The sequence below is a fragment of the Chelonia mydas genome, chromosome 9, assembly GCF_015237465.2.
Source record: "Chelonia mydas isolate rCheMyd1 chromosome 9, rCheMyd1.pri.v2, whole genome shotgun sequence".
NCBI classification, from domain to species: Eukaryota; Metazoa; Chordata; order Testudines; family Cheloniidae; genus Chelonia; species Chelonia mydas.
Genome location: NC_057855.1, coordinates 22166680 through 22182275, shown reverse-complemented (window position 1 = coordinate 22182275; position 15596 = coordinate 22166680). Strand labels below are relative to the sequence as shown.

Sequence of the window (15596 nt, the reverse complement as noted above, 5' to 3'; positions counted from 1 at the left end):
AATCTCAGCAAAGACATTTCTCCAACTGTACTTGGATGACTGGGTAATTAGCCTGAAAAATTTTAAGTGAGATTCTGTGTGAATGTATTTTAAATAGAACCCTTCTCCTTTTTATCTAATGAAAGAAGCAAACTATTCTGAGTTGGATACTGCAGTGGTGTGTGTGATTTCATTTCATTTTTTCTAAACATAATTACAAAGCCCAAAGCTTGACTTTTACGTTAGTGGTGTTGAAGTAAAATATCATCACATACATTAATTGCATTTATTATTTATGTGGTGATAGTACATAGAGTTCCCCACGGGAGCATGGCCCCATGTACTAGACACGATACATACATGTAATAACGGAGAGCTCCTGCCCTAAACAGCTTACAAACTAAATAGATAAAACAGGACATTTTATTCCCATTGTACAGGTCGGGAAATGAGGGCAGAGAGTCAGTGACTGTCCAGGGACAGATGGGGGGAACTGAACCCAGATCTCCAAAGTCCTAGTCCAGGGCTTTAACTACAAAACTATCCTTTATCTCTGATTAAATTAAAACGATGCATAAACTCTTTGTGCAGTTTCTGTAATTTCAACAGTTTAGATGGTTTTTTCATACCCTGAAGAGGGTGGGTGTGGGTTTTTTGGTTTAGTTTTTTGGGGGGGTTGGTTTGTTTTTTGGTTTTTTTTTTTTTTTACTTATTTATTCTGATTTTTACAATGTTGCTCTGTCAGGAAGAGTAAAAAGAATATGCTCTTTATCCAGGGACAAAGGGTCAACCCGTAGTGATTAACTCCTTCAACAAAACCTTCTCCTTTGCATGAAATGTATTAATCCCATGAAGAAAATACTTTGACAGCATTTCTAAATATCCGTTTTAATAGGCAGACACAATATTTTATCACTGGATTAACAGTGGGTTGTTTCAAATAATTTAAGGGGGAAGCAAGTGTAAAACATCTGAATAAACACCAGCTCTTCATGTTGTTGATTAATTTATATTGAAATTATAGAGGAGAAAGACTATTTGATATAATCATTATTTACTATATACCTGAGTATAAACACAGTATTTACTGTATACAAGAACAGTGAAGGTTTATGAGAAAACTTGCCTTGTTTCTTCCATTAGGATGTTCTTCATTTAAAAATACAATTATTTGCTTTCCATAAATTAAAAAAAGTATAATGTCAAGAATCCTTATGCTGTCTAATAATGGTCATATATTGTCCAGGCAAGTTAACCTAGAACATTTCTTGCATAAAGAGAAATCTCTTCAAAGCATTCCATGCTTTATTTCCAAAAATGAATTTGCCATATATTGTACAATATTTAAATCCCAGAATGCATAACTACTTAATATAAATTGAGTATTCTGAAAGTATAATGCAATGAATAAAGCTTATACAGGGTAAATTCATAAATTGTTCGCCCTCTATAACACTGATAGAGAGGTATGCACAGCTGTTTGCCCCCCACGCCCCAGTATTAATACATACTCTGGGTTAATTAATAAGTAAAAAGTGATTTTATTAAATACAGAAATAGGATTTAAGTGGTTCCAAGTAGACAGAACAAACTGAATTACCAAGCAAAATAAAATAAAACCTGCAAGTCTATGTCTAATAAAACTGAATACAGGCGAAACCTCACCAGGTCCAGTAATCTTTCTTTTACAGATTAATCTCCTTCTAGTCCGGGTTCAGCAATCACTCTCATCCCCTGTAGTTACTCTTTTTTGTTCCAGTTTCTTTCAGGTATCCTTGGGGGTGGAGAGGCTATCTCCTTAGCCAGCTGAAAACAAAATGGAGGGGTCTCCCACGGGCTTAAATAGACTTTCTCTTGTGGACGGAGACCCCCTCCTCTCTCCTGTGCAAAGTCCAGCTCCAAGATGGAGTTCTGGAGTCACCTGGGCAAGTCACAAGTCCGTGCATGACTCACAGTTTCTTACAAGCAGAAGCTATTGCCCCCATGGTATCTTGAATGTCTCCAAGAAGACTTCTTATGTGGATTGGAGCATTCCAAGATGCATTGTTCCTTAAGTGCTTCTTGATTGGGCACTTAACTTTGCGAATTCCTTTCTCCAGGAACTGACCAAATGCTCTACTAAGGTTATTTAGAAATCAAGCCAGTACACAGCCAATATTCATAACTTCGAGTACAAAAATGATACATGCATACAAATAGGATTAATAGATTCAGTAGATCATAACCTTTACATAGATATGTTACATGGCATATGTAGCATAGAACATATTCCAGTTATGTAATATATATTCATAAGCATATTTCCATAACGCCTTATGGGGGGCACCGTCACAGTAATCACAGCTGGAGCTCCTAGCTCAGTTACGTGTTTCTGGCATTTCTTTTCTGTGTCCCAAAAACAAGACAGGCACAAGTGGAATCTTTATTCCTGGTGGGTTTCTACCATTCTTGGCTGGATTGGCTGTGCCTGCAGCAGAAACTGTCAATAACCCTTCACTCCTCTCTGAGAAAATGAAGTCCAACTGAGCGTTGATGTATCTTGAAGGCATGCATGGTGCAGAGAAGAATCCAAGAAAGGAGTTCCTTCGTCAACTACCCATGCAGTGTTTGGGGAGATATTGGGCTATATGGACCGTTGGTTTGAACCAGTATGGCCAGTCTTATGCTGTTATGAGGGAAGGAGGGGAATCTGCTTGCACTCCCTCCCTCCCTCCACAATCTCACTGTCCCTGAAACAGAGACACCAGGCTCCAACCTCTTCTCAAGGGGATCCCCTAGGAGGGAGCAAGGTGTGAATGTTTCTGTAAATATGCAGTATGGAAAATTTAACCCTCCCCTTGCAAGGGCGATCTGGTGCTATAATATCCAAGCTCCCTGTAAAGTGAGGAGAGGGAGCACCACAAGAACTGGCCACCAGTGTCCCATGTTCAACAGGATCGTTACATCCCCCATGCATTGGGAGGATCTTCGTACATTCACTCATTCCCCCTTTTCCTTCTCCCTTCCTCCACTGACAATTGACATGCAGCAGAATTAATACTCCTGAGTGACTTACAACGGTGTCTTCCTCCATGGAAATAACATATTCAATGTGAGCAAGGATTAAAAAGGGAAAGACGCTGGGCTTGGGGAAAAAGACAGCGAGCCATGGAATCCATGATTTCTTAAATACCATTACCAAACCAATTACTATGCCCACAAGTCTGGAGTGAGTAGAAGGCTTTATGAAATCCAAAAGGAATCCTGGTATGGAGAGTGGGGAGCAGTGAGGAACTTATTTGTGGTGGTTGGCTGGGGAGCCAAGTTCCACAGTGTTCCTTGAATTTGTATCTGCTGATGCCAGTGGGGTTTAATCTGACTCTGAAAATATTAGAAGCTTGTGACAAGTGAAATCTTTATATTTGAATGCTTCCTTTTTCTTCACTGGGTTGGGATTGGTTTTTCTCCTAAAAGCTTTATTATGTCTGAAAAAAATATTCCAGCCAAGGACTCACCTTTAAAACAAAAAAAATCCCTAGTTATATACTTTGTGAAAGAAATGGAAGGGGGGGGGGAAATCCTCCAGTTGTAGATTTTGCTACTCCTGTCTCTTAAGCAAGTAAGCCAACCATGCAATGCTTGGAGGCAAGAAAGGCAATAAGAAGAATGAAGAGCTCCTCCTGAAACTGGAAAGGCACTATGGGTGAATTTCCAAACAAATTATGGAATTCTTTTTTGCTTCCTCTAATAGACTAAAGTTGTGGATATTGAAACAGAACAACCAGTCTGTACAGAAAGTATTGCTATATTGTACAGGGAGGTTGTATGTGAAAGTCCCTGAAGTGAGTCCAGTTTTGCCTCCTGTAGCCTTGACTTTGAACCACACTGTTTTAATTTTGTCATAAGATACCAGGTTTTCTCTGCCCTGGTGTAGTCTGCTAGGCAAGTTTCCATCTATTTTTATCCTGCACTACCAGTGGCTGGAGGAAGATTGCTGCTTTCCTCTTGTAGCTACAACACACACTGCTAAGCAGTGAACTCAGTATAATCAGCTGGCTAAGGCTCAAAGACAGCCTTTTACTTTATTAGGGAAAAGAAACATGCTTTGAAGAGGATTCTAGGAGAATTATTCAGAGGAAGGTGATAGCAGATTGTGAGAAGACCATACCCTTGACAGGCCAAAGTGTCAGCAAGAAGTCACATTTTAACTGCATGGAATGGCAGCTGTCCTCACACTAGAGTGAATGAGACAAGGGTAAAAGTACGGGACAGTCTCTCTGAATGAAAAAGAGCAAGAACACTGACAGAATTTCAGTTTTCATCTGATATTTCAGTTTAAAAATGAGAAATCCAAACAGATCTTGGAGTATGGACTAATAAATTATGGATACAATGAATAGTGATAATTGCAAGGAATATTTAATCTGCAGTGAGGGGGTTTGAGAGTTAAAGAATGAATTTGGACAGTGATGGAATGGATGACATCATCAGTAAAGTATCCACGTTGGAGATGGAGGGGAATTATAAAAAGGTAAGAGACAAAAAGGACGCTTGTCTTCTGACAATTGCTCTGTTTTTGCAAAAGAGAAACCATTCAAATCTGAAGAGTTGCCAGTACCATTCCCAGCACCCTATGCTACAGTTCATCCAGATATATAAATGTTTCTTCATGATTATTTTTCTTTATTTGCTGAAATAGTGAAATATTCTGTTATATTTAACACACAAGTAATTTTCATTAAAATTTGATTCAGTTTTTGGTATACTGCCATGTTCTGTAAAACGTCTTACACTCCACATTTAGTTGTCAAAACTGTAATTTAAGAAATAATTCAGAAATATTGTGACCCTCTAGTTTTTAGTACAAATTACAGTGCAGCTTAAGAAATGAAAAATTTTGACTCTAAATTTTCATTTTATTTGTACTGCACCGTAAATACATCTTGAAGTTGAAAGATATGAAAACAAGTATTCTATGGGTACAGGATTTTCATAAATATTATAACAGCCTTTGTCCCTTTAAAAATAAAGTATGCCATGTACCGTTTTGGAACTTTAAATATAGTAATTGTCTACATCTGGTAATGACGGACCTAAGGCAAAAATAGCTTCAGTGGCATGGTTGTAATCCTGACATTAACTGCAAGTATATGCTTGTCCCGACAAGCCAGGATATTATGCAACTTCTCCCTCCTCCCCCCCAAACCTCCTTCCAAGGGAAACAAGTGCTGTTCTAAACTGTTTCACAGTATGTAGAAGTATCATTCCATAACAGACCCACCACCCTCAGCTCTCACTAACTACAGCACCGGGCAGCATCCAGCCCATTGTATCTGACATCAGCACCTTTCAACATTTGGCCCATTGCTTCTAATATTAAATAAAAAATTGCCATAACCCCGCTGGGTTTTTAATCCAATTAAATGTTAATAGAATAACATATTTTTACCTTTAAACACTTCTGTACGTTGGCAGTGTCCTTGAATAAAGACTCGCCTCGGTGAGGTGATATTTGCAGAGTTGTCTAATTGCTGCTACGTGTTGGTTCTAAATTTACATTTTAATAAGTTTTGTACATACTATTTCAGATGACATCTTAGTGTGTAAAATATATTAAAACAATGGGCTGCATTGTAATAATCACTTCTCGTGTTATGTAAGTAGTAAAGTATGAACTTTGTTCACTTCTTTGGAAATACCGTCAGTAAATCCCAAGAGCTGACTCATGTTCTGCTGTTTATTGGTCTGCCATGGCTTGTGTTTTCAGTGTTGTATAATTGCCAAGAAGGGAAAAAGTCTGAGGTGATAAGTGTCCACATTAATGACATCTTAACACCCCCTGCAGTAAAGTTCTTGTAGAGGGAAGATGTCATGATTGGAACAAATTTCACACTGTTGCCCAGTAAAAATACTTCAGCAATAACTCTACATTTAAATCAATTTACTATATAGATATAAAATCTACTGTATATACAAACTGTTAAATTCCATATCAGAGTCAATTATTGTTTGTTATACATGGAATGAAGTATACGTAAAAGCAGGTCAGTAAAAGATAATGGTCTAATGCATTACTGATGGATGAGCAATCAACTAAAGTTCCAAGTTGCTATTGTGGGATTCACATTCTTCTTAACATGCAGTATAAATGATGGGAATAACCCAGTGATATTTCAGTAACAACATTAATAAAACTGAGCAAAACAGGAAAGCTTATCCAGTAAATGTTGTCTTAGCACTCTCTGACAGTGGATGGATTAGAAATAAAACAGAACTCAGTAGTACCTGTACTCCAATATGCTATTTGATCGTTAGACTGTTCCTTTTTCTGAGGGCATATAGAGCTTTCTTGTCAAACAATTTTGCCCAATCTTATTCTATAACTAAGAATTGGAGGTAATATTGTGGCACTAAAGTATTTTTAAGTCTTTTCTTGTTAATCCCAAACCTGTTACAAGCAAACTAAAGTAAAGAAAGAAATGTGGAGTTAATCCAGGAAAGGAAAGCGAGTGTAGCCAAAGCAAATGAGAAGTAGTAAACTGTTGGCAACATGTACACAACTGTCTTAATCCTTTAAATTGCCAAAGGTATGACAGCATTTATATTGTTCACCTTACTTAGTCCTTGAATGTAGATTCAGGGGGTCAGATTCTGCAGTTACACTTGTATAAACCCAAGTGACTCAGTGGAGTTTCTCTTGATTGGCCCATGTGAAACGGATGTAGTCTTGCCACGTTGGTTGTGTTGAATCAACAAATGTAATACTATTTCAGATATCTGGTATGTTGTGAAAAAAGATAAAAACTGTAAAAGCTTATCTGTTAACCCCCTGTTCGTACCTGACAAAACTCCCTCTTTGTACTGAGTCTATGTACAAAATCTGCTGGAAAAAGACTGCCCTACAGGGCTACTCTTCCCAGATACTAAATAGTACTCTCTCAATGTGTCCAATCAGCATTAAATCCCATACAATCACTGGATGTGATATATAAAACCTTTCAAGAAACTTCCATAATTCCTATCCACATTGATCTTGTCATGCTCATGAATCTACAGACTAACAGAAAACAGAATTTCACCCTCCAACAGAGTAGGTCATTGCAGTAGAGAGGTTGACAGGACTGTAGATCAGTGCCAAAAAGCAGCTACAAATTACTGAGGAAGTTGTATCCTCTCAAACATTCAAGCCAGTTCAGATGTTCAGGCAGCAGATAATTACATCAATGGTGTAATTATAGTAAACGGTAAAATTTAAATGGTGTATACATGACCCATGGAATCAACTTTATATTGTCATAGAGGAATATTTAGCCAGCGTTAAAATATCTTTGGATAGATTGACTAACTTCTGTAACTGTTCTTTTGCCAGGGCAAGTGCCCCAAGGTTAATAGCATAACTTTCAACACTCCAACTTCCAAGCGAAGTGTGTAACATTTGCCCTTTTAATGTGTTGGAAAGAAAACATGGCATCCATAACTACACAATGAAAAATCACACATGCAAGCATTATTTATATATTATAGAACCATAAGTCTGCAGAGGGGTATGTGCTTTTATTTGTATGTATATAATACATAAAACTTTTATAATCGTCTTGTTTGTGCTCTTGTCACCAGCACAGCTCTAGGGATGTTTCTCCTTTCTAATATTTGGCAAGAAAAACAGATGGTAAATAGGTGGGACAAATGTGGTAAATGGAAGTTATTGCTGTGGGGTTAAAAGAGGGGTGAGAGGTTTTTTATTTTTATTTTTTCTTGTGGGAAAGATAGGGGACCATTAAGAAAACAAATTGTAAATGTATGGGTCAGTAAACAACAAAGCTGTAATTAATATATTTTTTAAAAAGCAGTAAGTAGATAGATGTGGCATGGAGAATATGATCACAAAGGGTCAAAATGATGGCCTCCCCGTGGCATTTTAGTTGTTAATTTACTGACGTAAGTTTGGCACTTCTCTTAATGTAAACTTAATTGAAATTAGTGTTTTAGATGTAGAGATTCTTATTTTCCTTTCCTTGACTAAACCACAGATACCTCACTGATTTAGCAAAACTGGCCTTGAAACTTAACTTTCAGTAAGGTTCTTAGGAACTTTGTCACACATAATCAGTGGTTGGGGAATTGATCCATGCATGAGTTCTGTGCTAGACCGAGTTATGTATTGATGAATACCACGTCTTTTTTTTTATGTTCTTGTAAATATTTTTGGTATTGTTGTTTAAAAGAAAAAAGAAAAATCGAACAGTTCTATTTCTGTGGTTAAAATTAGATCCTACAATGGATATAGAAGGAAGAGATTATGTAACTTTTCCTTTTCCTTTTCCTTCAGCAGCTGGTCTAATGGCAGGATGTAGTGTTCAGATTATAACACTATTTATTTATAGCACTATAATTTGGGAATTAATAATTCAAACCTGTTTTGCTTAGTGAAAGTCTAGGTGATGGGATAGAAGGCAAAATAACTCATGATATTAGTGAAATGTAGCATTTGCGTTCTCCTAGGTAACAGCTACAAGTAGTCACATTTACAGAAATTCTACTGTCCTTTTAGACTGTGTGCTTTAGCCACAAAATTGATTCTTTGGTGAAAATCTGTGTATCTCACTTTAGATCTAACAGAAAGACCTATCTTTGACCATAGATGTATATAATACATGTTTAATTATGTTTTTATATTCCAAGTGTTTGTTTGTTTGTGATTTTCTTATGTAGAAAATAATTTAAAAATTCTTGGTAGCTGAAGAATGAGATTATTGATTTGGTTCCTGTCTGAAACCAAGTTTCTCTAATATCTCTCTCAGAATATTCAGTGTATCCGTTACAGTGATCTATCTTTAGCATGAAATCCAGCTTTCAAGTATATTTGGCTTTTTAGGAACTGTTCCCTGTTTTATAACAACTTATGGCACAATTGATTCCTTTATGGTCATTATCTAGAGGGTGACTTACAAAGTGCGTTAATGTGGGTTCAGTATTGGGAATTGTATTATTTAATATTTCAGTAATTACTTAGTGGATAAAATAAATTGTACATTGATCAAATGTACAGATATCAAACTGGGAAGAATTGCAATCACAGTGGGGGATGGATCAAAATTACAGAATGATCTGAAAGTTTGAGAGAGATCTAAATGGGACTAAATATGTAAAAGTAAAAAAGCAGGGAAGAGTAATCCCCAGCACAAGCATAAAAGATGAGGGTGCTATTTAAAGAGCAGTAATGCAGAAAAACCTTTGGAGATGAGAGAGAGACAGATGAGACATGAATTCAAAATGAAGTGAAGCTGCAAAAAAGGCAGATGACATTCTGGTCTGAATGTCAGGTTAGCACTGGTAGAACATGGGAAATGTTAAAAATACTTTATGCCAGCTTGGTGGGAGTCATATATATTTGGCATCTTATTTCTAAAACAGTGGTTCCCAAACGTGTTCTGCCGCTTGTGCAGGGAAAGCCCCTGGTGGGCCGGGCTGGTTTGTTTACCTGCCGTGTCTGCAGGTTCAGCCGATCGCGGCTCCCAGTGGCCACGGTTCACTGCTCCAGGCCAATGGGAGCCGCTGGAAGCGGCGGCCAATACGTCCCTGGGCCCACGCTGCTTCCAGCAGCTCCCATTGGCCTGGAGCAGTGAACCGCGGCCACTGGGAGCCACGATCGGCCGAGCCTGCGGACGCAGCAGGTAAACAAACTGGCCCGGCCCGCCAGGGGCTTTCCCTGCACAAGCAGCGGAGCAAGTTTGGGAATCACTGTTCTAAAAGAATATAGATACATCAGAATCCAATGAAGGGCCACTAAAGTGATAAATAGATGAGAAGATAAGGAAATTAATTGTGTGACTTGGAGGAAAGGGATATTTGAGGGTAGTATATTCGTACAGATTGAAAAAAATATTTACAGTAATGAGGTGAATAATAAGCAATAGACTTGAGGTAAAGAAAATCTTAAAACACTGTAAAGCCATAGTCAACATGCAACCCAGACAGAGCATGGATTGTCTCTCTTATCCATTTGTACAGCACCTGACACAATGAGGCCTCATTCTTGTTTGGGGTCTTTAGGCACACCTCTAATGTAAATATTTAATCAGCCTGATGTTCAATTTGCAGGTATCTTGTGACCTTCCCAAGACAGTTCCTTAATAACAAGGCCACTGTTCCTTCCAGCAGAGGTGCTTAAGAGTAGATGAAATGGAAGAAAATGTTGCTCTTTGCAAGCACTGGAGTAGATACACATTTTTCAACTGTTGGGGCATGACCCTCAGGTGCATATTAAGGAAGTAGAGAAATACTTACTGTCATTAGGACCCAGCGGGTGCAAACTTAGGACTGAGAAGCAGCAGCTTGCACTCCTCCTCCATTGCTCCTTGTTTTCATCCCTGCCAAGATAGAAAACATAGGTCCCTGGTGAAAAAAGGGTGAAAACCACGGAACTAGATGATACATAATTTAATTTAATTATAATATTTAATAAAACGTTGCACTTTTACATAGTATTTTTCATATGAGAATCTCAACAAATTTTGGGAAGCATTAATGACATTCTACATAAAACCTGCCAGATGTATGAAAGTATAGGATTGATTAGGCACTTTATAGATGTCTGATTCCCCCTCACTAAGGCTCTGATCCTGCAAAAACTTACTGAGCATGGTGCTACTACCATGAACAGTTTCTTTTGATTTTGGTGGATCTATTCATGCTAGTAAGCACTACATACAGTAGTGCTGTTACAGTGGAAAAGGTTTTGTACAAAAACATGTATGAAAGTGTGTAAATAAATTCTCATGGGATAAAAACCCTGAAAGAAAATACAGAAATAGGTATTTACTACATCCAGCCATGACATCTAAGATGTCATAAATAACGTCTGAAGATTTCATTAAAGCTACCAAACATTGCAACAGTTGTATGCTTTATTTGAAAAATTTTGAGTAAATTTTATCTATACTGTAGCTCTGATCACTAGCCTTTTTGAAGATAAATCCTAGCCAAATGACTAAAGAATCACAAGAGATCTAAGTTTTGAGGACCGCTGTTATTCACCATACTAATAATATAAGAACGGCCATACTGGGTTAAACCAAAGATCAATCTAGCCCAGTATCCTATCTTCTGACAGTGGCCAATGCCAGGTGTCCCAGAGGGAATGAACAGACTGAGGGGCTAACTAAGGGCTTGAGTTCAACCTTGTGGCTAGCCTTGCCCAGGGTATAGCAGTCTCTTCAGTGGATTTACCTATTAATGTTTAGATACACAAATTCAAAGAACTCTATAATCTAGTGCAAATGAGCACTGTATACATTTAGAAAAAGTTTGTGGTGACTCTGTAGCTTTAAAATAAGTTACTGCGAACAATACTAATTTTTATATTAAAACTTCAGATACTAATATAATAATTTTGTTTTCGTCTGCATTGACCCAGAAATCCTTATGCGCCTATAGGACAAGATACTGTCACTAAGTATCATAATACATCTGAATACAAAGTCAAAATATAAGTTTGGGTAAATTTAGACTAATTAGGATATAATGTGTTGTATGCAGAGAGTGCCAGTTAAAAGATGATTAATTGCTGACTAATGCTGTTTGTGTATGCCCATGATATACTAAAAACACTGGGTTGATCAGTTCTTCTTCGAGTGATTGCTCATGTGTATTCCACAATAGGTGTGCGTGCTCGCTATGTGCACCAGTGCCGGAAGTTTTTCCCCTAGCAGTACCCGTAGGGGGAGCACCCCAGCGACCCCTGGAGTGGCACCTCCATGGCGCAGTATAAGGGAGCTGCGTGTCCCCCCGCCCCCCAGTTCCTTCTTGCCTCCAGTGAAGGTGCATCGAAACTGCTCTGCTCCAGCTTTGCTATAGCTCGTCCCCAGAACTTTTTGTTCTTTTGGTGTTAGTACCTGTGGTTAGTTAGCAGTTCAGTTAGTCAGAGTGCACAGGCCGGGGCATGCCCCACACCCCGGGTTTTAAGTCGTGCGACACTTGTAGGCGATCTATGCCAGGGAGTGACCCGCACGCAGACTGTTTATGCTGTTTGGGAGAAACCCATATCGGCGATCGTTGCAAGATTTACAAGTCGTTTGAAACTCGGACTGAGAGATTAGGCTCCGGGCTATTCTGATGGAGTCGGCGCTGACCCCGACTCCGGTGCGCTGCTCCAAGTCGGCACCAGGCACCGCGGCGTCGGTGTGCGTAAACCTTCCGATGCCTTCGACCAGTTGGCACTGCTCCCCGTCCACGGGGCACAAGAAGGCAAAGGAAATGCCTTCTTCGCAGCAGCACCAAGGGAATCCAGAGGCAGAGACTAGACCCATGTTGAGTAGTCCTCTATCCCCTCCAGCCTCTAGGCCTCCGACTCACGTAGAGCGGAGTAGCCCGGCTGCTTCAGAAACGCCGGAGGCCCTGCAGGCGGCCCGGGACGTCATGTCCATGCCGGTACCAGGAGCGCCACCGATGTTGGCACCACACTCCAGGGGCAAGCCACTGCTGGGTTCTCCGCAGTCGCCCCCAGCATGGCACCGGTCTCAGTTAGTGGATCGCCCTCAACTCCCACCAGACTGTCTGTCTGGTTGGGTGCCGTCTGACTGAAACTCCTGGCACCGCTTCGCATGATGGATTGAATACCGACGGGACCGAGGCAGACATCACCAGAGGTCCTCTTCTCATAGGGATTACCGCAGCTGGTCACGGAGCAGACGTCAGCGCTGTTCCCGCTCGGAATCCCGCTTCAAGACTCCACCAAGGCATCGCCTCCGCAGGCCAGGGCATCGATCGCTGGCACCTCGCAGTCACGGGTCCGGCCGTCGGAGCCGATCGCAGAGCAGCAGCTACAGACGGTACCAGTCCTCCGCATCGAGGTCGCGGTCCCATGGGCGACATCGCTCCCTGCACTGCCATTCCTCCCGGTCCCAAGACAGCAGCAGATTGTTCGTCAGCCCGGCCTCCACTTGTAGTCTCCCTTCCATGGGACAGGCCAGACAGGCCAAACAACCAGGGCCCATCAGTGTCACAGCCAGTGCAGTGACTCTGAGCCCCGTGGCCGGCCCAGTGGTACAAGTGGGCACCATGTCCCCGACACAGCCCCCGGTGGGGGCCCGCTCGGTAGCCAGCGCCTCAGAGGCGCCATCGGCCTCCCTCTCCAGACCTCCAAGGAGGGGGTCAGTGGGACACATGTCCTTGGCACCGTGCCTGGAGTCTGACCAAGTGGTGATCCTCCGGTGCCGGCAGACACCCAGAGCACCTGCTGGCTTCCTTGCCCTCCCTGGACAAGGCGATAACAGCCCTGCCCCCCTCCGTCCCGCAGGAGGACTTAGGGCCCATCAAAAACTTTTTAAAAGGGTGGCATCAAGCCTCCACCTCCAGGTAGAGGAGTTGGAGAAACCCTCAGACTCCCTGTTCAACGTGCTGTCCTCTTCGACACCGGGCAGGGTAGCTTTATCCCTCCACAAAGGGGTGGCAAAAATTTCAAATGCCTTATGGCAAACACCGGCTCACTGGCCCCCATCTCTAAGAAGGCGGAACGCAAGTACTTTGTCTCCGCCAAGGGGCACGAATACCCCTACACCCACCCGGCACCCAACTCCCTGGTGGTCGAGTCATCAATCACACGGAGCAGCAGGGCCAACCAGCCCCTATCCTGAAAAATAAAGATTCGCGGAGGCTGGATTTTTTTGGGAGAAGGCTTTATTCTCTCCAACTGGATCACTTCGTGTATCCGCACCTGTTATGATCTGGCGGGCGTTCCCCCACCACCGATTGTGAAGGTGCACTCAAATCGAGCGCAGGCCTTGTCGGCTGCCTTCCTGGCCCACGTCCCCATCCAGGACATTGTAGGGCCGCCATGTGGTCTTCGGTTCACACATTCACCTCGCACTATGCAATTGTCTCCCAAACCAGGGATGACGCCAAGTTTGGCAGGGCTGTACTCCATCCCAGGAATTTGTGAACTCCTATCCACCTCCAACAGATATAGCTTGGAATCACCTATTGTGGAATACACATGAGCAATCACTCGAAGAATAAAAGACAGTTACCTTTTCAGTAACTGGTGTTCTTCGGGATGCGTTGCTCATGTCTATTCCATATCCCGCCCTCCTTCCCCTCTGTCAGAGTTGTCTGGCAAGAAGGAACTGAGGGTGGGGGGAGCACACTGCTCCCCTTATACCATGCCATGGAGGCGCCACTCCAGGGGTCGCTGGGTCGCTCCCCCTACGGGTACTGCTAGGGGAAAAACTTCCGGCACCAGTGCACGTGGCGAGCACACACACCTATTGTGGAATAGACATGAGCAACGCATCTTGAAGAACACCAGTTACGGAAAAGGTAACTGTCTTTTATATCAGATTGCAAAAGCAAAAGATGTCCACTGCATGTACTCATTCTTGAGGAAGTCTGGGTTCCCTGATACTCGAGAATTGAAAGTGGAGTTAGTGGAAGATATCCCCTAAAGAAGCTGGGGAATGGTGCTGGGGTTCCTAATGACTGGTACAGTGAAGAAAGAAGAACCCCCATCTTTTTTGTCTTTCTGTGTGTCCAGGACAAACAACCCAGTTTAGTGAGATTGAGGGGGCAAAACGCTGTCATAATATGGTATGGCATGGTTTACTTACTTTCAAATTAAATGAAAGATAATTTTTTTTCAAATACTTATCTAGTATTTTTTATATTCAAAGATCTTAATTACCGTAATTAATCCTCACAGCAACCTTGTGTGAGAGAGAAGTAGGTATGTGAGCCGGTACGACATCATGCATCCACTATGGGAAAGGGACTGAGAGGCTTTTTCCATTGGACCATATGAACTGGAACCATAAACTCACTGAACATTAAATCCCACCAAATGAGGGTAGATCCATCCCCATCATCGTATCCACTTATTATACTCCACACCTGAACATAGCCATTATATGGACAATATACCCCCATATCTCAATGTCTGTACTTTGACCAGTTAAACTTTTACCCCCAATCAGGGAGATTGCAGATTATGTATCCCTTACGCCACCCGTTCCTAAATTGAATTTCGCACCCCTTGATAATCTGTACCTTATTCCCTGATAACCAGAAACTTCTATGCCTAAACTCTGTACCATTTTCTTTTTACTTCAACATTATCTTAATAAAATTATTCACTAGAATTCAGGAGTTCCTAGCTTCTAGTACTGAGGCATGGCCTGGCGGACTAAAGATCCTATTAGAGCATTCTGTGGAGAGTTAAAAATAGTGATTCATCGTAAAAATGAATAGGATAAGAGAACTGGAAGTGGCAGGGATTGGCCTGTATTTGTTCTAACCTTGTATTTAAATTTTTTTGATACCATAGGATATAGTACATTGTTTCTGTCAAGGTTCCTCCCCCACTCTGAACGCTAGGGTACAGATGTGGGGACCTGCATGAAAACCTCCTAAGCTTATCTTTACCAGCTTAGGTCAAAAAGTTCCCCAAGGTACAAAATATTCCACCCTTTGTCCTTGGATTGGCCGCTACCACCACCAAACAAATACTGGTTACTGGGGAAGAGCTGTTTGGAAACGTCTTTCCCCCCAAATACTTCCCAAAACCTTGCACCCCACTTCCTGGACAAGGTTTGGTAAAAAGCCTCACCAATTTGCCTAGGTGACTACAGACCCAGACCCTTGGATCT

General features: G+C 41.4%; 1 protein-coding gene across 4 annotated transcripts in view; it reads left to right on the top strand.

Annotated features, from left to right (window-relative positions):
• SCHIP1 (schwannomin interacting protein 1) overlaps nt 1-15596 on the top strand; it is a 111128-nt gene that overhangs the window by 63875 nt on the left and 31657 nt on the right. Inside the window, exon 1 of one of the 4 annotated variants that reach the window (XM_027825514.3) lies at nt 4005-4489. The exons of the other annotated variants lie outside the window; for them this stretch is intronic. Within the exon in view, the coding sequence (XP_027681315.2) occupies nt 4412-4489 (78 nt within the window). The 5' untranslated portion in view covers nt 4005-4411. Of the gene's footprint in view, nt 1-4004; nt 4490-15596 lie in introns of those variants that run through there. 4 annotated transcript variants of the gene reach the window in all.